Source organism: Lacerta agilis, chromosome 1 (genome assembly GCF_009819535.1).
Source record: "Lacerta agilis isolate rLacAgi1 chromosome 1, rLacAgi1.pri, whole genome shotgun sequence".
Taxonomy (NCBI): domain Eukaryota; kingdom Metazoa; phylum Chordata; class Lepidosauria; order Squamata; family Lacertidae; genus Lacerta; species Lacerta agilis.
This window is the reverse complement of record NC_046312.1, coordinates 9,785,402-9,812,149: the sequence shown is the minus strand read 5'-3', so window position 1 is coordinate 9,812,149 and position 26,748 is coordinate 9,785,402. Positions and strand designations below refer to the sequence as shown.

The following is a 26,748-nucleotide window of genomic DNA, read 5'->3' as shown; positions in this document are numbered from 1 at the left end:
AAGGGGGACACAAGAAATTAACACAAAAGGCCATCAATGCCTACATTGGTTCATGGAACCTCCAGATTCCATGCCCACCTACGCTGCCAAAAGCAGAATGCCTCTGAATACCAGTTGCTGAGAATCACAGGCTGGCAGAGTGCCACTGCTCTCAGGTCCAGCCTGCAGGCTTCCCACACACATCTGTTTGGCCAGTGTGTGGACAGGGAGGGGCTTTTGGCTTGATCCAGCAGACTCATCTTATGCTATCGGGGTGCAATAATGGGTGAGACGTGGGAGGCGCTGTGGTCTAAATCACTGAGACTCTTAGGCTTGCCAATCAGAAGATCGATGGTTCGAATCCCCGGGACAGAGTGAGCTCCCGTTGCTTTGTCCCAGCTCTTGCCAAGCTAGCAGTTCAAAAGCACACCAGTACAAGTAGTTAAAATAGGCACCGCTGTGGTAGGAAGGTAAACAGTGTTTCTGTGCACTCTGGTTTCCGTCACGGTGTCCCATTGCGCCAGAAGTGGTTTAGTCATGCTGGCCACGTGACCTGGAAAAGCTGTCTGTGGACAAATGCCAGCTCCCTCGGTTTGAACGCAAGATGAGCGCCGCAACCCCATGGTTGCATCCAGGGGTCCTTTACCTTTTACGCTATTGGGGTGCTGTCAGGAAACCCCCCTCCCCGCGGCAGGTAGCATCCCGGGATCGTTTGCAGTACAGGGAACTGCCCCCTTTGTTCACCAGTTTGTCATCCCCCTCCTCTGGAGGAAGTGACCATTCCTCCAGTGGGGAGGGGGAGTTGGAGGCAGGAAGTCGGCGCAGGGGCTGTGAAGGGATCGCAGAGCCTGAGCACCAAGGGGGAAGCGGGGAACAGGGACACGTTCCCGCGCCCCGAGTTCGCAGACAGGAAAGACGTGGAAGGGGGAGGCGGGGGTTCAGAATCCCGCGCCTCTTTTGCTGGACAAAGAACCGGAAGGTTTCATTCCCGGACTCTGCGGAGGGATGAGGTGGACGTTTGAACTTTTGCTCCACTGTAAATATCTGCACAATAAAGAACTTAGTTTTAGAAGTTCTGCGTTCGGCTGATTTCTCATGAGCAACCACTGAACGTCCTTACAGGTGCAATCATGGGTGAGGGCTGCAAGAGGGATGTTCTTATGTTCTTATCAACAGCAACTAGTCACAGTGGCCATGTGCTACCTCCAATGAGTGGGACGGGTCCTGCTTGCCGGCTTCTCAGGGGCATCTGTTAGGCCACTGTGAGAAAAGGATGCTGCACCAAGTGGAGAACTGTCTGGTCCAGCAGGACTCTTCTCCTGTTATCATAAAGTTATGCTTATATTTCCCACGGCTAACAAGCCCCTTGGAGATTTCCGACTCTGCTGTGAATGATGGATAGGCTGCAATATTTGATCATTTTGTTTAATATGCTTGTGGTTCTCCCCTCGGTGTTTTGAATTTGTTTCCTGGTTTCTAAATTGTGTTATACATTCCGATATGCAGAAGCTTAACGTTTTTACAACACTGAATGAGCACATTGTTGTTGTTGTTTCTTTCAGGAAGGGAAAAAAAACAGTTCCCAAAAGACGGAACGCTGAAACTTTGTTTTACAAATGACACACACAAAAAATCACCTTCAGTTATTTACTTTGCAATTGCTACTATCTCTGAAGGTATAAGTCTACAATGTTACTTACTTGGAACTTCTCGTAGAAGGTCATCGTTTCTGTCTCCGACATCAACCTTGCTAACTTCTTTTCTTGAGTGTTCAGCCAACTCAAGGTCTGGTTGACTTTCCCCTGGGAAACAGAACAGAAAGTTGCCGTTTCTGTTTTCTTTTGTATCGTTCCTCCTGACAATTGCAGTTTGCATTGTTGCAAGAATATGCCAAACATATTCCCAAGGCCCTTTCCCTTGGCAAACTGCTTCAGTGCAAACCTAGGGAAACAAATGCAGCAATCCAACAGTATTTTGGAAGGTGTTTATTAGCTTTCCTTAAGTTATATGTTGCTTTTAATGCACATGCTGGGGGGTTTTTGTAAGTCGCTTTGAGTTACTTTTGGGGGGGGGGGAATTAAAAATAAAACAAACAACAACAATTTCCAGTGGCTCCCCATTTGTGGAAAGCTCTCCCCAGAGAGGCTCGACTAGCACCTTTATTTTAGACTTTTGGGGGCCAGGCAAAAACGTTCCTCTTCAGCCAGGCATTGGACTGATTAACATCCTATATCCTTTTAAATGTTTGTGTGGAAGGGGGGGTTACTGGTTGCTTTTGCTTTTATTATGTACCGTGTTTTCCGCTCCATAAGACACACTTTTTCCCTCCTTGAAAAGTAAGGGGGAATGTTGGTGCGTCTTATGGAGCGAAGAGCATCTCCTCCGCTGCTTGCTCCTCCTCCACCACCCCCGCCTCCCGCTAAAGCAGGCTTTGGCAGGGGGCGGGCGGCGGGGCGGGCGAGCAGCAGCTTCTCCGCTACTGGGCTGCCCCTTCCTCCCCCCGCCCCCTTCACCGGACTGGTCCCAGCCTTTTAGAGGAGGAAAACCAAGAGCTACATCACCCTTATGCCAACCCTCCAGGTTGCCAGCAGTGGGCGTGGCCAAAAGTGGGTGTGGCCACCCTACACATTTTCCCATGCACGCATACCCAGGCAGACACACGAGCACACATTCCATTGATCTGTGCAGATCAGTTGAGAAGGGGGGGGGGTTCCTTTCCTTGTTCCATTCATCAAATGATCAATCTGACGATTGATCAGGAAGAGGGCGATTCCTACCCTCTCAGGTTGTTGGATTCCTGTAACCCCAGCACTGGGTCTACTATTTATTCATTTACTGGCAGAATTTTGGGCACCAGGGGGAAAAAATGTTTTGAGGGTTTGACCCTGAACTGGGGTCAGTTCCCCCTGCTCTATGGATGCTTAGAGATAACTCAAGACTTCGGATTCCAAAGCAAACAGGGAACTTATGAGGCTTGGTCCAAAAACGACATAGGTCACCATACCTGCATCTCATCTTCAGCCACAGGTAGACTTTTGAAATATTGCAGAAACTGAGCCACGTATGTCATGATGGATTTCTCATCTGGACTGACGACATCAACATCTGTAAAATGCCAGAAGCTATTAAACATCTCAGCACCCAAGAGGGTCTAAAGGGAATGAGGCGGTCTTTCAGATATTTGGAGCCTGAGTCGTTTGGGGCTTTCAACACATGTCCACATGAAAGACACACTGGAAAAGAGTCAACATGTGAACAAAAAGTTTCCTGTATTATGAAAGCACCTGTTTAGTCATCTCAATCGGCTTGGTCGTATTTATTTCCGTTCACAGATTTTGGTACACTTCCCCTCCCAATCTAGCACATCCATATTGAAAACAGGGTCAAAAATCTATGCCCGTGAAAACACAACCGACACTGTTATGACTGGAGACACTCCGTTCTCGGGCACAATGGAAGGTTTACCGTCAGGCTCAAGCAGCCGGGGTATATTGAGTTCTGTCTCTGCAATTCTGAAGGCCTCCTCTAGGTTCTCTTTGTTGGGTCTATCTTTCGCTCTCTCCACGTCGACCAAGTCCGGCCTCAAGGCGTGAATGATGGCCAAGAATGCCAACCCATTCCTCCAACTGGATTTGAAGTCTGCAACGCTGATGGAGCCATGCCTGTGCCGAAAAACACACACACAACCAAATGTCTCTTAAGTTATTCCTGTAAGCAGTGACGCTGTGCTGCCAACCATGCAAGTAACCCCCCCTCCCACCAGCACCCTATCTATTTTTACAGATAGACATAATAATAATAATAATAATAATAATAATAATAATAATAATAATTTGTACCCCGCCCATCTGGCTGGATTTCCCCAGCCACTCTGGGTGGCTTCCAACAGAAATCAAATACAAAAATATCACACATTAAAAACTTCCCTAAACAGGGCTGCCTTCAGGTATTTTCTGAATGTCAGGTATTTCCTTGACCTGTGATGGGAGGGCGTTCCACAGGGCGGGCACCACTACCGAGAAGGCCCTCTGCCTGGTTCCCTGTAGCTTTGCTTCTCGCAGTGAGAGAACCGCCAGAAGGCCCTCAGCGCTGGATCTCAGTGTCCGGGCTGAATGATGGGGGTGGAGACGCTCCTTCAGGTATACAGAACCAAGGCCGTTTAGGGCTTTAAAGGTCAGCACCAACACTTTGAATTGTGCTTGGAAACGCACTGGGAGCCAATGTAGATCTCTCAGGACCGGTGTTATGTGGTCCCGGCGGCCACTCCCAGTCACCAGTCTAGCTACCGCAGTCTAGCTGGCACAAGTATCACACTGTCTCTTAACAACAGTTAAGGGATGGGGAGCAAACTGTAGACCCATAGGTGCCCTCCCTAACTTACCTCCTCTCCCACCCCGCAAGGGTAAAAACCTTCCTTGATTTAGAATTACATCTGCACCGAGGTTAACCCAAGACTCATGCTAACCAGGGTTCCACCAATTAACCAAAGGTCGAAGTGAGTTCAAAAACGCAGGTTTTGGGGAGAACCTTGAAGGCTTTAAAAGGGGATTAGACAAACTAACGGAGGACGAGGCTATCCATGGCTACGAACCATATGATATCAGTAAAGCAGAATTAGCTCCACTGCTACTGCACAATTATAGTATCTAAGACATGCTGAAGAATATATTACCTGCCCTAAATTGAGCAGTCTGGCAGGGAAGGGGCTCAGTTTTAAGAATGGGAGCCATTGTATTATACTTTCCGCCCGGTGGCAAATCTATTTCGAGGCAATTACAGATAACGTTTGAAAGAAATGTTCCCAGTGACTTCCTACAGCACATTTCTTTCCTAGAAAATGCAGCCATGCCGAGAGACGTAGGCATGAGTCAGAATGAGTGCTGACATAAAAACGAGTTGAGTATTGTAGATATGCAGGAAGGAGGACAAAGGCTAAGGCAGCGCGGGGTGAAATCGGCGATCTCACTTGTTCAGAATGTCAGGGTTTGTTGGCAGAGCGGCCGGCATTGGCCCAAACTCACTTGAGGAGTGGAAACCACTCAACCTGTCAGACTTTCTCTTTGTTCTTTGTCCTGTTATTCAACTCCACCACTGTTGACCAAATCAACTTAAAAGTTCTTTGGCTAGGCTAAGGAAAGATCTTTGGCCCCACTGACCGGCCTACAAGATCAGGCCGCTCTCTTTGGGGAAGGGCTGTATGTAGCTCAGCGGCACGGCACACGCCTTGTCTGCAAAAGGTCCCAGTTTCGAATCATGGCGTCTCCAAGAAGGGCCGAAACAGACTGCCGAAATTCTGGAGAGAAGCTGCCAGTCGGTGTAGACAATACTGAGGTAGATGGACCACTGGTCTGACTCAGTAGTAGGCAGCTTTGCACGCCCTATTTATATCAACGATGAGGACTAGAATCTCAATATTGTTTTTAAAGCAAGTGCCATAACCTAGCGGCCGAGCAGCTCATTTGCATGCACCCACAACATCTGCGCCTCCACCAGCAAGCAGCAGCAGGAGAAGAGGAGTAGCTGAGTCATCTGCAAAGCAGGTAAAACTTTTGTTACCATCTGTCTGCTTTGCTCTGCAACTGTTCCCCTCCTGAAGGGAGAAGATTACGGACAATCCCTGGAGGACACTGCCAACCCCCAGCACTGAACTGGGTGGGGTGGTGGGGTTAAAGGGGGGAAACTGTGGGTTTTAGGTGAATGGTTTTTTGGACTACGGGAAGTTGAGGCTTTTGTTTATTTTTGTTTAACAAAATATAATAGTTTTAAAAAACAAATACCGTACATCTCAAAAATTGCACGTAGAATCATAGAATCATAGAGTTGGAAGAGACCACAAAGGGCCATCCAGTCCAACCCCCTGCCAAGCAGGAAACACCATCAAAGCATTCCTGACAGATGGCTGTCAAGCCTCCGCTTAAAGACCTCCAAAGAAGGAGACTCCACCACACTCCTTGGCAGCAAATTCCACTGTCGAACAGCTCTCACTGTCAGGAAGTTCTTCCTAATGTTTAGGTGGAATCTTCTTTCTTGTAGTTTGAATCCATTGCAAATGGATACATTCCAAAACATAATAATTTTTTCTTTGGTTTTTTTTTTTACTCCCCCACCCCCATTTTCCATGGTGTTTTTAATTTCTTCCTCATGCTGTACCCTATCATCTCCGTCTTATATCATAATCACCATACAATAAACTCTTGATTCCTTCTGTTGCTCATGGTTCAAATCCTGCTCATGAATTCAACATACTATAATACTTCTTTCATATATTAATATGTTTATTTAAATATTTAAATGGTTTTTTTGTTAATAAGCGGGCCTCAGTATTGTTTTGCTTATCATTTGATTATGGTTTCTTTCATGGATGTTATGCTATATGAAATATTAATGTATATTATTATTATTATTATTATTATTAAAATTTTGTATACCCTATACCCACAAATCTCAGGACAGCTCTCAACATAAAATCACAATATAAAAACGTAAAATATGTAATAAAAATAAAATAACACCCCTCTCTCCCTAACATATTTTGAAAGCATTTCCCCCCTATGGTATATGTATTGTCTTCCTTCCTACCTTCCTTCCTTCCTTCCTTTTGCTGTAAGCCACTTGGAGACCTTTTGGAGGCAAGCAACTAGTAAGTGTAATAAAGGAAAATGAAATGAATCTTCAGGTAGGGCTGGAAACCTGTCTTAAACTCTGGAGGGCTGCTGTGGATCAATGGTCTGATGCAAGGCAAGGCAGCTTTCTGTGTTCCTATGCATCTCAGATTGGTGCAGAAAACAGGATGGAATGGGCTTGCAGGTAAACGCATGCAAAAAAAACCCAACACGGTTTGCAGACGGACTGATACAAGCGACCCTACATACGTTGCACATTGCTCCTTGGCCCACAACAGAAGAGCCTTCTTTGCAGACATCTTCCACCGTTCCTTCGCTTTTGCATTTCGTTTTGCCGGTGGGCTTGCTGTCGGCGATGAGTCCACGGCACTCGTACTGTCCGGGGAAGGATGACTGTAGCCACAAGCAAGAGTCCGGGCCAGCTCTTCAATCTACCAATGAAGAATGGGGGGGGGGGGAACAGATTTATTCCACAGTCATTGGTAAGAGCTAGGGTAAAAGGTAAAGGGACCCCTGACCGTTAAGTCCAATCGCGGACGACTCTGTGGTTGTGGCGCTCATCTCGCTCTATAGGCTGAGGGAGCCGGCGTTTGTCTGCAGACAGCTTCTGGGTCATGTGGCCAGTGTGACTAAGCCACTTCTGGCGAAACCAGAGCAGCGCACGGAAATGCCGTTTACCTTCCCACCAGAGTGGTACCTATTTAGCTCTACTTGCACTTTTTGGCATGCTTTCGAACTGCTAGGTTGGCAAGAGCTGGGACCAAGCAACGGGAGCTCACTCCGTCGTGAGGATTCGAACACCAACCTTCTGATCAGCAAGCCCTAGGCTCTGTGGTTTAGACTACAGTGCCGCCCACATCCCAAAAACTAGGGTGCAAAGTCCTAAATCAGTGACAGACCTTGGGGTCTTGAATTTCAGCAGCGCCTTGTGTGGCCACCAAAATCTGGCACACACACACCCCTGCCTCTCACCTTCCATTCTACATAAAAGTTCTGGTGGCCCCTATGTTGCACACCCAATGCAACCAAACTGGTCGCTCTCCCCTAAATCCATCTTTGCTTAAATGACTTGGGCCCGTGTACCTGAAGAATCACCTCCACTTGTGGTTTAACAATCAATCCTTCTTCCCATGGAACTCTGGGAATTGTAGTTCCGTGTGGGGAATAGTGGTCTTACCTAATAACTCCCAGAACCCTTAACAAACTACAGTTCCCAGGATTCTTTGAGGGGAGGAACCAAAGGCCTGTTAAAAGTGTTAGAATGGTTATTCAAATAGGGCATGGTACGTTGGTCATGTGGGATTTGATCTGCATGTCAAGGCAACTTTAAAATGAATGAAAACTGAAAACTGAGATGGTACAGTCCTCTCCTAAGGGCCATTTCACCTCAAACACCTAGGCATAGCTTTTCAGATGGCATGATCACCGCTCTCCTCCCCTGACACACCGTTCCGGGGTGTGTGTGTCTTCTTCTCCCCATCCCCTGAGCCAATTTCGGCAAAAACTAACTTGGGAAATCTTTCTTCCAATCCTGATCAGCTACTCACGTGAAAATGCAATATGATTGTCCAAATCAAGCCGAGCACAATGGACGGTTTCCCTTCAATGATATCAGCAACATGGATGTTGATCAGCTTGATCTGGGAAAATAAGGAATTTCTTATAGAACAAAGAAAAGGGAAATGAAGCACTGTTTTAAAACAGCTCTTGTGGGATGTTTAAAACTGCAATGCTGTGTGTGTGTGTGTGTGTGTGTTTAATCACAACCCAACAATGGAGTTCAAAAAGAAGGAAGAAACAATATGGTATATATCGGACTCCTATGAAAACATCACAATCCAAATCCACCTCTAAGCCATGCACAACAAGTTGTTTCTCCCTTTATTTAACAAAACCTCTATAGTGCTTTGTTGTTGTTGTTGTTGCTGCTGCTGCTGCTGCTGTTGTTGTTGTTGTTTAAGCCTCTAAGCAGTTTACAAAAAATATAAAACTTTAAAACTATGGATAAAAAAACAGTTAAAAACAGGTATTTAAAAATAAACAGAATGATTAAAATCAATGGTAGCTAAAAAACAAATAAATAAAACACATGTAATTTCTACAGTGTCTGGATAGACAATGTTTTCCTGGACAAAAATGTTTTAAGCAGTCGCTGAACAGAGTACAGTGAAGGCACCTGCCGGATGTCAATAGACAAGGAGTTCCAAAGTTAAATAGGTCAATACCCAGTTTGCAACCCCCAGCTTGCCAAGCTGCAATCCAGCAAAGTAAGTTACCAAAAAAATAAAACAAAAAATCATGCACACATTTGGTTGATAATGTAAAAGGGGTATGTAAGCTGCAGAGAGCTCATAGCGAACCTAGATTTTGTTCATTCCTATCTATAAAAGTGTGCATTACAGCATCCTCAAGACCAGACCCTTGCATTGACTGTAGTTGAGATCTATAACAAACACTTTAGTGGAATTTCCTGCTGGAAATAACTATAACTTACACATCACTGTCAAACCAATAGTTAGGTAAATTCAACTAACAAATATACCAGTTACGTTGTGGGTATATTTGGAAATAAATATAAAGCATAACAGCACATCCAATTCTGTTCTGAAGAATGTCACTGCACAGCTTTGTTTTGAATGTGCTGTTCTCATCTTCTTTACAACACTTGAGCAAACTCAAAACCCTCTTTGTGGCTGGAGTAATACTGACCGATCTGTTCTTTAGGAACGTCAACGCATTTTCAATGTTGCTTCTGCACTGGAAAGTGTTAGATCCTTTCTCACGTGACTGGAGAGAGAGAGAAAGAGATGTAAAGAAGCTTTTAAAGATGTTACAAAGTTACTACAGTATATTTGAAATGAACGCAGAAGAGAGGGTGTGAGGAAGTCCACCAAATAAGATTTGAATAAGTTTAGAATATTTTATTGAAATTTTTGTTTTGTGTTTTGGTTTAATTAGATGTATTTTTGTATGGTATTTTTTGTATTGTATTTGTAGTTGTTGTGTAGTTGTATTGTTTATGTGTATTTAGTTTATATTTATTTCTTTGAAAATTCTAATAAATTCTATTAAAAAGAGAGAAAGAGATGATGCAAACAAAAAAACCAGGCTCCAGATTACAAATTGCTGAGTTCGAATAGCTCTTCTCATGTTCTTATATTAATTTCGCAGAATATATTCTGCTTTTGCGGTTTAGAAATCTCAACAATTTTTTGAGAGTGGGCAAGGAAGGAGTTGACAGAATATAGTGTGGGAAAGGGAGGAAAGTGTCAAGACATTTCCAAGCTTCTCCGAGCATTCTTAAGAGCTAGAAACTTGGGGTGTTTTATTGAAAGAAAGTTCAGAACCTCAAGGTCCTTAATTTGGTACGACAAAGCTGAGTTTCTATCTGCATGTCAAACTCACACCGGGCCCAGCTGCAATTTGCCACGTTACAGGAAAAGAAATTCAAGCATGAGGACTGATGGGCAATAAATAAGTTCAGGGTTTTTTTAATTGACTTTAGACAAAAAGAATCACATGCAATGGGGCTACCTTACCATTTGTTGTCCTGAGAGGACCTCCAACAGATCCAAAAGCACATGTCCCTCCCTGATGTCCGTATACAAGTCCGAGACAAAGGAAGGTGGTGAATGCTGCAAAAATATTTATCATTAAGCATCCTTTCTTATTCTAATATTTATAGCCATACATTCAAGGGGGACATAGTAACACAGTATCTATATATTTATAAATGTTCCCATTGTGTGCACGGCGGACACCAAAGTTCTCCGTAACCGCTGGACCAAAGCACATCAAATTAGTACAAAGCGTAACATGACCATCAAGGAAGGATCTGGCATCATATTTTTTTTAAAAAAACCCACACCCGTCATGCCTAAAATATAGAATAAAGGCCAAAAAAATTGGCACACGCATTAGACATCACCAGAAAAACAGCGCCCTCTAGCGACAGCTATACTGGTACTGCAGGTACAAAAGCTAGACCTTGGCTCCACAATTTGATGTCATGCCTGGCACTGCAGCTAATACAGCTTCCCCCTGGCAGAGCTCCGTCGGCCATTTGCAATATCACAAACTGGTAATTGAAAAGGGGGGGCCAAAAATAGGGTAATTGAAAACGGGGGGGGTGCCTCAAAGAGGGTAACTGAAAAGGGGGGTGCCACAAAGAGGGTAATTGAAAAGGGGGGCTGGAAAGAGGGTAATTGAAAAGGGGGGGACGAAAAGAGGGTAACTGAAAAGGGGGGCAAAAAATAGGGCAACTGAAAATGGGGGTGCCAAAAATAGGGTAAATGAAAATGGGGGTGCCAAAAAAGAGGGTAATTGAAAATGGGGGGGGGCCAAAAAGAGGGTAATTGAAAATGGGGGGGCAAAAAAGAGGGTAATTGAAAATGGGGGGGGCCAAAAAGAGGGTAATTGAAAATGGGGGTGCCAAAAATAGGGTAACTGAAAATGGGGGTGCCAAAAATAGGGTAAATGAAAATGGGGGTGCCAAAAAGGAGGGTAATTGAAAATGGGAGGGGCCAAAAGAGGGTACGGTAATTGAAAACGAGGGGGTGAAAATAGAGTAATTGAAAACGGGGAGGTGCCGCAAACTAAATCAATACAATCATTTTAAAAAACCATTAAAAAGAACCACAGCAACTAGTATGACATAGAAACCTAACACTGCAATAATAAGAGCAGTCAAAAACTTTACCCCCTCAATGAGAGCTAGGTCACGGAAAACCTATTTGATCTCGGATACCCCAAAGACCCTAAGCAAATTTCAGCAACACGTTTGTCCTGAATTCTTTTCCCATGTGCCCGTCTGCTGAAATTCTGCTAGCCTTTTCATACTTTTCTCCAACTTCTTGTCCCTTTCTTGGTGAATTACCCTGGTGAAATTCAGCTATTCGAAACTGATCCGATGCACTTCGGCTAATTTCAGGTGGTTGTACAGAGTGATGCCCTACCTAAGTCATTCCCAGGACCGGATTTACGTATAAGCTAAACAAGCTATAGTTTAGGGCACCACTCTCTTGGGGGGCCCCCCAAAAAATTTTTAAAGGGAAAAAAAACTGGATGTACATTTCCAAAATCTAAGATAAAAAACAAATGAAATAAAACCTACATAACAGCAACAGTGTTTTGTGTTGTGTAGGCTCCTATGATGTAAGTAATGGGCCCCACCTGCTAGCCTGCTCCCTAAAATATCACTGGTTTGCTATTATTATTTCATGTTATAGCAAGTTCCTAGAGACTAGATTATGAGTCTTTGTAAATTGTGTCTCTAAAGGAACTTTTGTTATTGCCAAATGCCAATGTGTTTGCATTATTAAGTTTGTTATGAATAAAAAAATCAATTTAAGTTAGACCTTAATAATTATTTCACTATTGATATAGTTCTTAATTGCATTTCGGTTCAACAATTACTTTGATAAAATACGTATTTTGTTGTGTGCAAATGTCTTTAGGTACCTATTAGGTCCATAAATTACCACACAGCATATATTCAACACTAAAAACAGCGACTATTTGTTGTTGACCAAAGACAGCTGGACATATAAAGGGCCCCATTACCTTCAGTAGCTGAGGGCCACATCAAACCTAAATCCGGCCCTGGTCATTCCCTTACCTTTTCCAACTGCGAGTTGATCCAACTCGTGAAGGTCCTCTTTTGCGTGTTCTCCTGCTCCACTATGTTAAAAATAAAATAAAATTGAAGAATCACCCATGAACAGAGAAGATAAACATACTTTTAAATAAATATTTACAGCAGATCTGGGGAGCTTGTGACAGGCAGGTGTTGCAGGAAAATATTCACCTCCTCCTTCTCTGCGCCTTGTGCTGATCTGATACCTGCTCCTCACACACACTTCACAAATTGTGGAACAACTGTAATATTTTCCCCCCTAAGCTGTTACTGAAAAAGCCCCTCATTTCTACATCAATTACTTTGATAAAATACATATTTTGTTATGTGCAGGTGGCTTTAGATACCTATTAGGTCCATAAATTACCATATGAAGACATCTGAAGGCAGCCCTGTTTAGGGAAGCTTTTAATGTTTGATGGATTACTGTATTTTAATATTTTGTTGGAAGCCGCCCAGAGTGGCTGGGGAGACCCAGCCAGATGGGTGGGGTACAAATAAAATAATAATAATAATAATAATATAGCATATATTCAACACAAAAACAGCGACAATTTGTTGTTGACAAAGGACAGCTGGACATATAAAGGGCCCCATTACCTTCAGTAGCTTAGGGCCTCATCATACCTAAATCCAGCCCTGGTATAGACAGAAGTTAAGCTATCCCTGTCCAGATAGGGTGTAGCTGGGCCACCAACTGAAGCTGATGGAAGGCACTCCTCGCCACCGAGGCCACCTGAGCCACAAGCATCAGGATGAGGATCCCGCACAGGGCCGTCACATCCATAGGGGCTAGTGGCACGGTGCACCAGGGCGCCGGCCCCCCCAGGGGCGCCCCCGCGAGCTGGCCGGCATACCGGGCGCCCCCCTCCCCGCCCCCACGGGCAGGCTGGCGGCCGGGCGCTCGCGCGCCAGCAGTGCCGCCACCGCTGCCCATTCCACTCCTGGGCGAGCTACGAGCTGGCCGCCCTCGCCTCCCATCCCGGGAGCACTGGAAGGGCGCGCAGAGCCCCGCGCTGCTCCAGCACCACGCCCCTCATCCCCCGCTTGCCCGCCACCAGGGAGAAGGCTGAAGGCAGGAGGAGGCGATCGGGCGCGCAGTGATCAGCACTCCCTCCCGGGGCGGTGGGAAGGAACCCAAGGGGTCCCGAGCGGGGCACAATCCCTGGCGGCCGCCGCTCCTCTGAGCGCTTCTCCAGCCTGCCGCTGCGCAGGACTGGAGTAGGGCGCGGGGCGGCGGGAAGGAACCTGAGGGGTCCTGAGCGGGCGCTGTTTGCCAAAAGATGGGGGGGCGTGGGGGCGCCGGAGAGATCCCTGCACCACGGCGTCAGATAGGCTTAAGACGGCCCTGATCCCACAGTACCCCCAAAGCTACGATCCCGCTCCTTCAGGATCTAGGGAACCACCCACTAACAGTGCCTCAAGTCTTATCTGGATTGAGCCTCAGTTTGTTGGCTCTCATCCTGTCCATTACCGAGACAAGACAACGATTTTGTGCCATGTACGCAGGTTAGATCCAGATTCAGTTAGCTAAACGGAATTCCCTTTCAAATCAATGGGACCCAGATTCAACCAACTTGGGTTTCCACCACGTACAACACAAGCTGTAATCCGAAACATACTTGAAAGGAAATAAATCCAACTGATCTCAGCAGGGCTTACCTCAGACAAAACATGTTTACAGAGTCTGGCTACAAGTGTCTGCTCCTGATAATCAATAGTGCTTAAAGTATTTTACACACAGAAATGGAAAGCCCTTCTTAATCGCTTTGCTAGCTAGACTGTTGTCAGAGCCTCATTTATTTATTTTTTAAACCTCCAGGAAGTCTTGAGGCAGCTATGGAGGTTTGCATTTCATTTGCATGTCGTCAACATTTGTTATGCAAAGAACTGCAAAGGATTATCTTGTTCCCAGTTCAAAGCAAAGGATTAAATTATTAGCAAAGCAATTCTCGACAATGGAAGCTGGAAGTTCATGTTTGGTTTCTGGCATTAGGCGGCCTGCTGCAAAGTGGGCTTTTCAGTCCCAAATGGCAAAAAAACGAAAAACACCCTCACCTGCCTTTCCACCCACTTGGGTAAAAGATACAGGTAACAGTATTACCTCTATATCTCCCTGTGCAGGGGAGTACCCAGGATCAAAACTGGGGGGGGGCAAGCCATGGTCGTTCAGGTTGTGACATTTCAGCACAGAAAGGCAAATGAAACCAAAATTTTAGGAAAATTATATATAATTATAGCAGTGCTTTATTACGGTAGTTATTACAATTATTTGCTTGGAATTTTTTAAAATTTTTATTCTAGTTACATGTCTTATACCAGGGGTGGCCAACTCCCAAGAGGCTGTGATCTACTTTCAGCAGTGATCTGCCCCCGTTTTTCGGGGTTCAGCTCAAAGTTGTTGATCTTTTTTGGGGATGAGGAATGCCCCGTTTTTTAGGGGTTCAGTTCGTTTTTAGATTACTGACCACATTATGTAAACAGCAAACAAAAACAGCTTCAAAAAACAGAAAAACTTTCCCCCTCAAACAGAAAGCCCCAAATGGCTGAAAAACTGTTTCCCAGGATCCTCAGCCCTTGCAAAGGAACTACTCACCATGCAAGGGAACTCAGTTTCCAAAGCTCCCTTGCAACGATCAGCCGGCGCAACACACACACACACACACACACACACACAGTGTCGGCCAAGAGCTCAATTGTTATTGAGATTTTGGGAGAGGGAGAAAGACCAGTAGTTGAGCTTTTTTAGGAGAGTTTTTTTTTTCTTTTAGGCTGCCAATAACCATATAACCATTTTATTTTATTTTAGCTTCTGGGGGGGGGCAGTTGCCCCCTACCCCCCCCCCCCCGGTACGCCCATATACCCTGCGGGTGGAAAATCAGCTGGGACTGAGAAGGTGAGGTGGGAAATGTCTGGAGGAGAAAGGGTTAAGCAGCCCCTCCATTGCCATTGCCACTGAGATCATATCCACAGTCTCCTCCTTTCCAGGGAAAATGTTATACAGGATGTGATTGCAGATAACAAATTGTTCCTTGGCATTCTCTTCCGAGAGAAGATAGTAAAGAATAGAATGGGTTGTATCTCACCTTATCAGCACAAAGATTTCAGGATGAGCAATGGAATGTTAACCCCTCTTCTCCTCCCCTGTGCCCCCCTAAACCTGTTCTAGGGGTTCCCCACAACCCTCTGGAGCAGATATGCAGAGGAGGGGGGGGTCCTGTTGCAAAAGTGGAAATCCTTGCCCTGAAGGGATGCATTAGTAATTGAATGCTACTCTGCCAGACCTCAAACTTGGATTAACCACCCAGGTAAAAGGGGGGGAGGGGGGCTGTTAAGGAAAAATAAACTCAGTACTAGGGATGAGAAGAAATACAATTCAGTACACATTTAAAGCAGAATTTATCAAATTTCCAGTTTCTGAAACAATATTAAAAGTGGGGAAACAGCCACCCTTCAAAATTTGCACTTCTCTGAATTTTGTGCTTCAGTTTTCCAACCTGTCAGCATTTATACAAATGGACGCTAGGGGAAATTCTGCTTTAAAATGAATATATGGCAGCACCTTGGTTTTTGAACATAATCCGTTCCGGAAGACCGTTCGAGTTCCGAAATATTCGAAAACCGAAAACTCAGTACAGAAGCCTCAAAATGGAAAACTCAAAATGGAAGCCGCGTTTCGGGTTCAACTTTGAAAATCGAAATGTTCGTCAACGGAGACATTCGAAAACCGAGGTACCACTGTATCCATAAAAATAGCATACAAAAATGTGTTACATTAAGAAAAAATGCTTGCAAACATGTGTGCATTAGACAAAATTGTGGACAAAAAAATATGGATTTGTAGAACCTAGGATACAAGGTAAAATGTATAGGCACTTTCAGTGTTTTACTTAGCCATCCTCCTGGGAACATTCCTGCAGAACCCTCAAGACTCCGATGGTCTTGACTAATCTCAAGCACTGAAAGTGCCTGTACATTTTGCTTTATATCCCAGGTTCTGCAAATGCTAGAAACAGGTTCCTAAACAAAAACGAAAAGCTGGGCATCTGGGAATTATGGTTCACTGGGCTGGGGCCGACCCCTTACCCTCCCCACACATGGATGTCTGTGTCAGAGGGCACCGACTGCAACAGAGAAGGCACCATCTTGGTTATAATGCTGTGGAGGTATTTGGAAGGCAGCCTCACTTCTGGGAAGAGGCAGAGAGCATGGCTGCATATCCACCTTGATGCATATTTAAAGAACATTTCCTCCACAGCAAAGGATCCTGGGAACTCTTAGTTTGTTAAGAGTGTGGGAAATTGCAGGTCTGTGAAGGCTAAACTACAGTTCCCAGTATTATTTTGGTGATGCAATGCACTTCAAACGTGTGGTGTGGATGTGACCCAAGTTGCAGGGATGCGGGTGGCGCTGTGGTCTAAACCACTGACTCTCTTGGGCTTGCCAATCAGAAGGTCGGTGGTTGGAATCCACCCAACGGGGTGAGCTCCCATTGCTCTGTCCCAGCTCCTGCCAACCTAGCAGTTTGAAAGTGCAAGTAGATAAATAGGTACCGCTGTGGTGGGAAGGTAAACGGTGTTTCCATGCGCTCTGGTTTCCATCACGGTCTTCCGTTGCACCAGAAGTGGTTTAGTCATGCTGGCCACATGACCCGGAAAGCTGTCTGTGGACAAACGCTGGCTCCCTCGGACTGAAAGTGAGATGAGTGCCGCAACCCCATAGTCGCCTTTGACTGGACTTAACCGTCCAGGGGTCCTTTACCTTTTACCTTTACTTAACAGGCAATCAAAACAAAATTTAAAAATTCCTTCCAGTAGCACCTTAGAGACCAACTAAGTTTGTTATTGGTATGAGTTTTCGTGTGCATGCACACCAATAACAAACTTAGTTGGTCTCTAAGGTGTTACTGGAAGGAACTTTTTTATTTTGTTTCGACTATGGCAAACCATGGGACCAGAGTCCCGTGGACTGCAAGAAGATCAAACCTATCCATTATGAAGGAAATCAGCCCTGAGTGCTCACTGGAAGGACTGATCCTGAAGCTGAGGCTCCAATACTTTGGCCACCTCATGAGAAGACTCCCTGGAAAAGACCCTGATGCTGGGAAAGATTGAGGGCACAAGGAGAAGGGGACAACAGAAGACGAGATGGTTGGACGGTGTTCTTGAGGCTACCAACATGAGTCTGACCAAACTGCGGGAGGCAGTGAAAGACAGGCGTGCCTGGCGTGCTCTGGTCCATGGGATCACGAAGAGTCGGACACGACTGAACGATAACAATGGCAGACCAACATAGCTACCTACCTGTAACTTAACAGGCAATACAAAATAAAAAATAAAAAAATTCCTTCCAGTAGCACCTTAGAGACCAACTAAGTTTGTTCTTGGTATGAGCTTTTGTGTGCATGCACACTTCTTCAGATACACTGTTGATTATTCTGGGTTTTCTTCCCTGCTCTCTCCTTGATCTTAGTAAGTTATAAATTATAATGTATTTCTCTCTCTCTCTCTGTGTGTGTGTGTGTGTGTGTGTGTGTTTCTGGTTTTACCTTGTAGTCCTACTGGGTAGAAAGCAAGGAGCATGGTTATACAATAATCAGTACAACTAACAGTACAATCCTAGGTATGAATACTCAGAAAGAAGCCCTAGCAAGTGTAAGGAGACTTCCTCCTCCTAAGTAAGCATGCAAAGGATTGCAGCCTAAGTCAATCACCGAAATTGCTCGTCAGTTCAAACAGCTGACTCAGCAGGCAGGGAGAATTGGTACCATCCAGCAATCAATTTTTATCTATCTAGGGCATTTGATGCCATTTAAATAATCACTGCAGCTGCTCCCACACCACAATTCATTTTCAGCACGGTTATATTACTCTTTCCATTCTGCAACTACTCCAGGGCTTAATAGTTTTCTACAAAAGCTCAGATCCTCCCGTCACGTGATTCATTAAAAAGGACTTTTTTATGACTAAAGGACAGATGAATGGACCCTTTGTGTCAGGAGATTTTAATAAGGCTGGAAATGACCTTGGATTTATCTTGCCCTAGTTGTTTTCACGATGTAACCGACCTAAAACAAATACATTCCATCGCAGCTTCATGCAGCTCTCCCTTTGCTCCAGCTCAGGACCAGAGGCAAGGCACAACAGATCAGGCTGTGCACCTGTCCATTTAAAAAGCGAAATTAAGGAAAGATGGCGTTGTTCTATTTCTCTCAGAGCTGGGCCTCAGTGTCCGAGCTGGACGATGGAGCTGGAGACGCTCCTTCCTAGGTATACAGGGCCGAGGAGCTTCAGGGCTTTAAAGGTCAACACCAACACTTTGAATTCTGCCCGAAACATACAGCAGTACCTCTGGTTGCGAACAGGATCCGTTCCGGAGGCCCGTTCGCAACATGAAAAGCCCGCAACCTGAAGTGCCGTATCTGCGCAGGTGCGCGGCACACTTTGGTGCTTGTGCGCATGCGCGATTTAGCGCTACTGTGCCTGCGCGAGCGGCGAAACCCGGAAGTAGCCCTTTGCGGTGCTTCCGGGTCACCGCAGGACGCAACCTGAAAAAACGTAACATGAAGCAAACGTAACATGAGATATGGCTGTACTGCGTTATCCCAGCTCAGAGGTCAGCAACCTTCGGCTCTCCAGATGTTTCGGACTACAATTCCCATCATCCCTGACCACTGGTCCTGTTAGCTAGGGATCATGGGAGTTGTAGGCCAAAACATCTGGAGAGCCGAAGGTTGCCTATGCCTGTCCCAGCTTATGCTGTAGCTGCACAATGTCAAGCTTTTATTTAGCGTTTATTCTGATTTGGTTTTGGGGCAGTTATACGGCACTGAATATTCATCCTTTTTTTTTGGACTGCAGGGTGTTTACAGGGTATTCCCATTATTCATTAGTTCGTCTCACGCGTTTCAATGCATCAGCGCATCACTTTCCAAATAACAAGTCCACCTTTTTAAAAATAATAATAATAATGGTGTGTTAGGGCACCAGAGTGGCTTAATTTCCACTTAACTGCACCAACCTACAGTTCTGATATGCATAGGAATCCCTCCGGCAAAATACTGACATTCTGGAAGTTCCTGAAGCCATCACTGCTGCTTGGCAACATTTAAAGTGGGGACAGAGCTGACTGAATTTGGGATTTTTTTCCTGTATCATGTGGGCTTCTAGCACTGCATAACCCTTCCCCGCTAAGAAGGCGAGAGACGAAGGCCACAGAACAACATCCATCCTTATCTGCCACACAAAGATTTGCAATTATGCCCTCTAAGAACTGACGGAATGGAAGTAATGTTTTGTGATCTTGTTATTTCTGTAGCTGGGCCAATCTGACAACAGCGCAAGATCAACAGTGTGATGTAACCTCAAAAAATAAAATAAAATAAAATTATTCAGCTTTTTCACCTAGGGGCACCCACCTTCGAAAACAATGATTTGATTTCAACTTTTGCAAACACACGTTTCTTTTCTGCTGTGCGTTCTCGTTCCCTCTCTGGGGTGGAGGCTACGAGCCACCGTCTGTTCAAGTGCCTGCTTCGATAGCTAACTTCTCTAAATGCCTGTCAGAATTGGCACCCGATCATGAGAATTAAATAGGTTAAGAAGGGGGAATTACGCACTGGCAATAGTGTGCAAATTGGATCAGAGCGCGTGGAGACTAAATCCTGCACAGGCTTGCTCAACCAAAGCTCACACCTGCTGCCCCCTCCTCTGGCACTCCAAGGCTTAGTAGCCATAGGAACAAGAGGAAGGAAGGTGTTTGATGGACGGTTTGATCAGTCCCTACAATCCCTCAGCCACTCACTCCCCTGGAGAACTCTTGCAGGACAGCAAAAGGCTGCGCACAATGGCTTGGATTCGAAGGCCCCGTCTGCACCCGTAGAGCTAAAATTCCCATACTACCCTGGGAAGAGAGATTATCCAGCTGGCAGGTGGGGAAAGATTCTTACCTGGGACCCTAGAGAGCCCCTGCCACTCAGCGCAGACCAGGAGTGGGGAACCGTTGGCCCTCCAGCTGCTGAACTACAATTCCCATCAGCCCAAGCCTGGGCAATGGCGAAGGGGGATGGGAGTTGTAGTTCAGCAACATCTGCATGGCCAACGGGTGACCACACCCGGCACAGGCATTAGGAATCTGGACAAGCCAACAGTCCGGTTCAACGTAAGGCAGCTTTCTGGGTATGTTTTTGTTCCATCTAGCCTGAGAAGCAAGGCTGAGAGACCCAGGTCCTGCTATGCAAGGGAAAGTGTCATGTCTGCTTTGCTCCACCCACTTTTGCTGCCGGCCCCGCCCACCGATGGCATGCAGCCTCAGAAGGCTCTAGAATCGTAGAGTCGGAAGGGACCCGAAAGTCATCCAGTGCAGCCCCCTGCAGGAACGTTTTGCCGAACGCAGGGCTCGAACCCCTGACCCTGAGAGTCGGCGTCTCACGCTCTACCGACTTAACTATTAGGCATGAGAGAATGCAGCCCGAAACCAAGAAAGGTTCCTCACTACCACCCCATGCTGGAAGCCAGAAAAAAAATTGGGGCGAAAGCATGAAAAGGCTTGTTGAGAAGCGCTGAAGGGAGAAGGCACTTCCACAGGTGCAGCAGGAGAAAATTAAGGTTCCCAGGAGGTAGAGCGTTAGACTCTCCATTTCAGGGTCATGGGTTCGAGTCCCGCCCTCTGGGCAAAAAAGATTCCTGCATTGCAGGAGGTTGGACTAGATGACCCAAGTGGTCCCTTCAAACTGTACGATGCTATGATTCTATATAATCTAGAGCAGGGGGGAGAAGCCTCGAGCCTTCTCAGCTTCTCTATGGACTTTGGACTATTCTCAAGCCTCCACAACTCTCCTTGCCACCTTCCTCGGCTGTACTTGCCTGGCTGAAATAGGAACATTGGAAGCTACCTCATGAGCCAGACCATTAGTCCTTCTAGCTCAGTATTGCCTACACTGACCGGAAGCAGCTCTCCAGAGTTTTAGGCAGCAGTCTTTCCCAGCCCTACCTGGAGATGCTGGGGATTGAACCTGAGACCTTCTGCGTGCAAGGCAGGTGCCCTTGCCCTGTGTCTTTGAACTCTGATAATACCTCTTGTTTGCTGCTCCAGAGAAGCGGACACGGGGCAATGGATTCAAACTACAAGAAAGAAGATTCCACCTAAACATTAGGAAGAACTTCCTGACAGTAAGAGCTGTTCGAGAGTGGAATTTGCTGCCAAGGAGTGTGGTGGAGTCTCCTTCTTTGGAGGTCTTTAAGCAGAGGCTTGACAGCCATCTGTCAGGAATGCTTTGGTGGTGTTTCCTGCTTGGCAGCAGGTTGGACTGGATGGCCCTTGTGGTCTCTTCCAATTCTATGATTCTATGAAGATTGCTGGGGGGGGGGGGGTTTGCAGAAACTAGCATGCTGTGCAAATGTCAAATTTGCACCCATTGCTATGCCCACTTGTGCCTCGGACCCTGCCTGCCCTCTGGCAAGCGGCCCCCAGAAGGTTTCTCAGGAGGCAATGTGGCCCTCGAGGTGAGAACAGTTCCATGCTCTGTTGGAGACTCTGCCTCATTCACTTAGGAGTAGCCATCGCTGGGGAAGTGAAACTGTGTCTGTGTACCCACTTTAGCCATGAGTTCACATGATGAGAATCCCACCCATCCCCCAGCAAATCCTTTCACCTAGAAACCTAGTCTGCCAGGGTTGCAAGCAAACCACCTACTTTTCTACCTGCAGGGATTTTCCATTGCTGCGTTGATTTGCAAGAGGACGAGGCCACAGAATCAGTTCCATTCAGTATTTTTTTGCATTCCTCAAGCTGGTTGCATAGCAGCCCAGGAGAATTCAGAAACATGCTGTGACTCACTATGGAATTTGTTACCTGTTTCCCCATCCCTGAGACTTATCTCTACATTTCTGTTGAAAGAGGAGGGTGCGGTGCCCTTTGTTGGCAAAGGAGCCACACCTGAAACTATTTCCCTTTCTTGAAAAGGAAAGGAAAATCTGGTATTTAAACAACGGTGTAGCTGCTGCGCCAGAGCAAACAGGTTCGGGGATTGCTGTTATTTGCACGGGGATTTGCGCAATCATTTTGGCCATAGAGTTTGATGTTTGGCCTTGGCTTAGATGAACATGAGCGTGTAGGAAGTTTTAAGTGTTTAAAGGAAATCAATGCCAGAGAATAAAAACCGACCTATTCCCACCCTTTCAAAAACAGACGGAGCATCAAACTCCATCACTCAACAATATTGTAATAAAGACCCATGGATAAAGTACACTGGTCCTCCATGCTGTTGCCCAAGCAGTAGAACATTATCTTATGTCTCAGATTTTTCTCAGGATGCAAATCAAGGCAGAAAACAAAGGTGCTGGATGGGCAAAGCGTGGTGCAGTGTTTAGGACGTTTGACTAAGACCTTGGGAGACCAGGGTTCAAATCCCCACCCAGGCACAAAGTTTGCTGGGTGACCTTGGAACAGCCAGTCTCTCAGCCTAGCCCTACCTCACAGGGCTGTTGTGAGGATAAAAAGGAGAAGGGAAAGAGCCACATACAAAACCTTGGGAGGAAAGGTGAGATATGAACATAACAATAAATGCAGTCGTACCTTGGTTTTCGAACAGCTTAGTTCCCGAACGTTTTGGCTCCCTAACGCCGCAAACCAAGAAGTGACTGTTCCGGTTTGTGAACTATTTTTGGAAGCCGAACATCCGACGGGGGCTTCCTCGGCTTCTGATTGGCTGCAGGAACTTCCTGCAGCCAATCAGAAGCCGTGATTTGATTTCTGAACGCTCTGGACGGGGGCTTCCGCAGCTTCTGATTGGCTGCAGGAGCTTCCTGCAGCCAATCAGAAGCCGTGTTTTGATTTCTTTTTTCCCCCCGTGTTTTGATTTCTGAACGTTCTGGACTTCTGGAACAGATTCCGTTCAACTTCCAAGGTACGACTGTAGTCTGAAATGCTTCCTAACTGAAATGCATTAAGGGGAGAGGGGCTGCAGGTTCGATCCCTGTAAGGGACAGCTGCAAATTCCTTCACTGCAGGGGGTTGGAACCACATGTTCCTTAATGTCCCTTCCAACTCTATGATTCTATGAGATCTCGATCTATTAATGTAGCCACTGCCCATCAAAGAACTGGGTTATGCAGCCTAATGGACTAACGATATAAAACAGTTTCATCTGTTCGTACAACTTTGGGGAGAAATGGTTGCTGTTGCTCAGTTAATGTTTACATGCGCATGAAGCTAGTTACAGGTAGGTAGCCGTGTTCGTCTGCCATAGTCGAAACAAAATAAAAAAAATTCCTTCCAGTAGCACCTTAGAGACCAACTAAGTTTGTTATTGGTATGAGCTTTCGTGTGCATGCATAACAAACTTAGTTGGTCTCTAAGGTGCTACTGGAAGGAATTTTTTTTTTATGCGCATGAAACTTCAGCTTCAATCCAGCTCCCATCCCAAGCCCCATGGGTAGCATAAGCATGGATGCGCATAGACACCGGTCTTTATAATGATACACTTTTCTGTTTCGGGGGACCTCTTCCCGCCACCATTGCTGCAGGGGAGAAATCCGAGACACACAATTCACAGGACCGCACTTTGCATCTCGTTGGCTCTACCCGAGAATCCCAAGGCTGGGACAACACTAAGGTTCTGCAACTTCAGAATTAAATCACAAGCATCCCAGAGCATCAAAATTTCCAGTGCCTTTTCCTGAGCTAAACAGGCGTCATGCCCCTCCAGGCAAAAGAGGGTGCTGGGGCTTTTCGTTCAAACAAGGTAAAAGAGAGAGAGCGAGAAGGAGAGTTTGGGAAGGTGGTTTGGCAGACAAGAGCTTGTTTTGATTGGTAGCAAGGAGCAACGGTGACTGAGGTTGCAACATGGCCTGAGCAAATCCGTTCCCTTGACAGTGGCTTACAGCAACAATGGAATATTGCAAAGGAAAACATGAAGGAGTAGTGATAAAATCTGGCCCTCCAAAATTCAACAGTCATGAGCTCTGGGAGACCTCTGTGTTTTACAAGCACGCTTGAAAAATCTCTCAAGCAATTGTTACCGGAGCCGGCAGGCCAAGCAGAATAAAACTAAGCAGATGTCTATGTTAGCATTGCCAGCTGACCATCAATAATGTCCTGGACAGCTCTTGGATTTTTAATAGCCGCCTGATCTATTATTACCTTTGTTGTGCAGATGGATGGCACAGGATGAGACATAAAATCATAGAATTGCTGAGTTGGAAGGGACCCCGTGGATCATCTAGTCCAACCCCCTGCAATGCAGGAATATGCCGCTGCCCCATATGGGGATCGAACCTGCGACCTTGGTATTATCAGCATCACACTCTAACCAACTGAGCTATGCCAACATCCAACAGTTGTGTCAAAAGGCCAACCCAGTGAATTCAGTGAGATTCTGAACCAGGGACTTTTCTACTCATGGTTCGTTCACTCGAGTACTGAATTACACTAATTCTACGAGTCTAGTTTTTACTTGTCCTCTTTTGATCCCACCCTTCCCCCAAGGAGCCCAGAGCTGTGTGACTGGTTCTTTACCCCCTCTCACTCACAAATACTTCACCCTCACAACAACCCTGTCAAGTATGTCAACATTAGGAAGAACTTCCTGACAGTGAGAGCTGTTCGGCAGTGGAATTTGCTACCAAGGAGTGTGGTGGAGTCTCCTTCTTTGGAGGTCTTTAAACAGAGGCTTGACAGCCATCTGTCAGGAATGCTTTGATGGTGTTTCCTGCTTGGCAGGGGGTTGGACTAGATGGCCCTTGTGGTCTCTTCCAACTCTATGATTCTATGATTCTAAGTAGACCAGGCTGAGAGAATATGCCTAATCCAAAATCACACCAGTGAGCTTCAAAACTGAGTGGGGATTTGAACATGGCTCTGCTCCTAGTCCCAGTGGCACTCTAAAAGAGATTTCAAATGGATTTTTTTGTATTTTTTTTTAAAAAAGCACAGATATTCTCTGAGGAGGTGGAAATGCCCCATAGAAACATTCCCTCAAAGATGACAAATGAAGGGCCTGAAACAGTAAGTATCTGGATTGCATCGGAAGCTGCCTTATAACTAACCAGGCTGCGTATAAACTATGCCTTTCAAGCACATTCAATGTACATTATTTCCCTCAAAGAATTCTGGGAACTGTAGGTGGCTCATAATGAGAGTTACAATTCCCAGCAAAAGGTACAGTCAATCTAGCTCAGCACTGTCTACACAGACTGGCAGCAACCTCTCCAGAACTCAAGACAAGGGTCTCTCCCAGCCCTACTTGGTGTTGCCAGGATTGAACCTGGAACCACCTTCACACAAAGCAGGTTTCTCAACCACTGAGCTATGGCCCCCGATACCAGTTTCTGTGGAACAGAAGCAAGAGATTTCTGCTTGTGTGATTTCTGCAGGTACCCGGTTGGCTCCTGAACGAAGGAGGATGTTTGCAGGAGACGGACCATCGGCCTGATCCAACACAGATGCTCTTGTGTCCTGATGAAACTACAGCTACAGACGTTCCCCTCACCGAAACTCACACGGAAGAACTTACCTTGCAGTGAATACTGGAGATCGTCGAAGTCTGCGGAAGATTGTTCTTCGTCACCTGGCGGTATTTGAGGAGATGCCATTTTCTCAAGACCTGGGATCACTGCGCATTCCAGCTGCCAAACTGGGGGGGGGGGTTGGGGGGTTGGGGAAGAGGGAGGAAACAGAAAAATAAAGTTAGTAGATAGGCACATTTGGACTCCACCTTCAGAAAAGACAGCTTGTGAATCACCCTGCAGCCTTAACACACATGCTTGCTTCTGTTTTTCAAGATTTTCTCAGATTATCTGGATCAAGACTATGCCTCCTTTTTGAATCGTAAAGCAGCTAAAGCTATTCTTCTGGGTCCTATTCATGCCTATTTCTAACAGCTGGCTAACCTCCAGGTCTGGAAATCCCATTGCTGGAATATGCAGGAAACAGATCTGGATTCAAAGATTCACGGCGTTGATTTGCAAGGGATGCAAAAGATTTGAAAGGTTGACGGTGTCTCCTGGGTACTTTGAGGCTCTGTGTTCCTGCCTACCCTCAGGGATGCTGCTTTTCTTCTGCGTCTCCCTCCCTCCCACCCACCCACCCCCCCAAAAACCCCAACCACCGCCCCTCATTACATCTTTCGCTTTGCAAAGTTCTTTTCTTGCTCAGCAATTATTGTAGCGGGTTGGAAGCAAAAGTCGCTGAGCCCACAGAAGATTAAAATGCAACTAAGAAAGTGATGTTGCCTGACACACCGAGCACCATTGTCCTGGCTCTATCTGTATCTTAGCTACCACAGTGTACCCCTGCAAGTTCCAAATGCAACAGAGTTTATTTCTTCAGCCCTGAACCACGGCGACCCTTTCTTCTGCAAAGGCGGCCTCATCCATCATGCGCAACCTCAGTGTCTTCTAAAATGTATGTAAAAGGCTCGTGCGCGTGACTGCAATAGGTCTGCTCAGCTGCATGATGAAATTTTATATATTGCGCATATATGTACACACACACAAACACACACACACACT

At 46.0% G+C, this 26,748-nt stretch overlaps 1 protein-coding gene across 1 annotated transcript in view; it reads right to left on the bottom strand.

Annotated features, from left to right (window-relative positions):
- SYNE2 (spectrin repeat containing nuclear envelope protein 2) overlaps positions 1 to 25,850 on the bottom strand; it is a 208,396-nt gene extending 182,546 nt beyond the window's left edge. The window contains exons 1-9 of the mRNA XM_033172755.1: positions 25,752 to 25,850; positions 12,220 to 12,281; positions 10,142 to 10,237; positions 9,312 to 9,389; positions 8,150 to 8,242; positions 6,852 to 7,033; positions 3,445 to 3,641; positions 2,984 to 3,084; positions 1,680 to 1,781 (exon numbers count right to left, since the gene is read on the bottom strand). Coding sequence (XP_033028646.1) covers positions 1,680 to 1,781; positions 2,984 to 3,084; positions 3,445 to 3,641; positions 6,852 to 7,033; positions 8,150 to 8,242; positions 9,312 to 9,389; positions 10,142 to 10,237; positions 12,220 to 12,281; positions 25,752 to 25,830 — 990 coding nt within the window. The 5' untranslated portion in view covers positions 25,831 to 25,850. The remainder of the gene's footprint in view (positions 1 to 1,679; positions 1,782 to 2,983; positions 3,085 to 3,444; positions 3,642 to 6,851; positions 7,034 to 8,149; positions 8,243 to 9,311; positions 9,390 to 10,141; positions 10,238 to 12,219; positions 12,282 to 25,751) is intronic.
- Between the last annotated feature and the right edge of the window lie 898 nt (positions 25,851 to 26,748).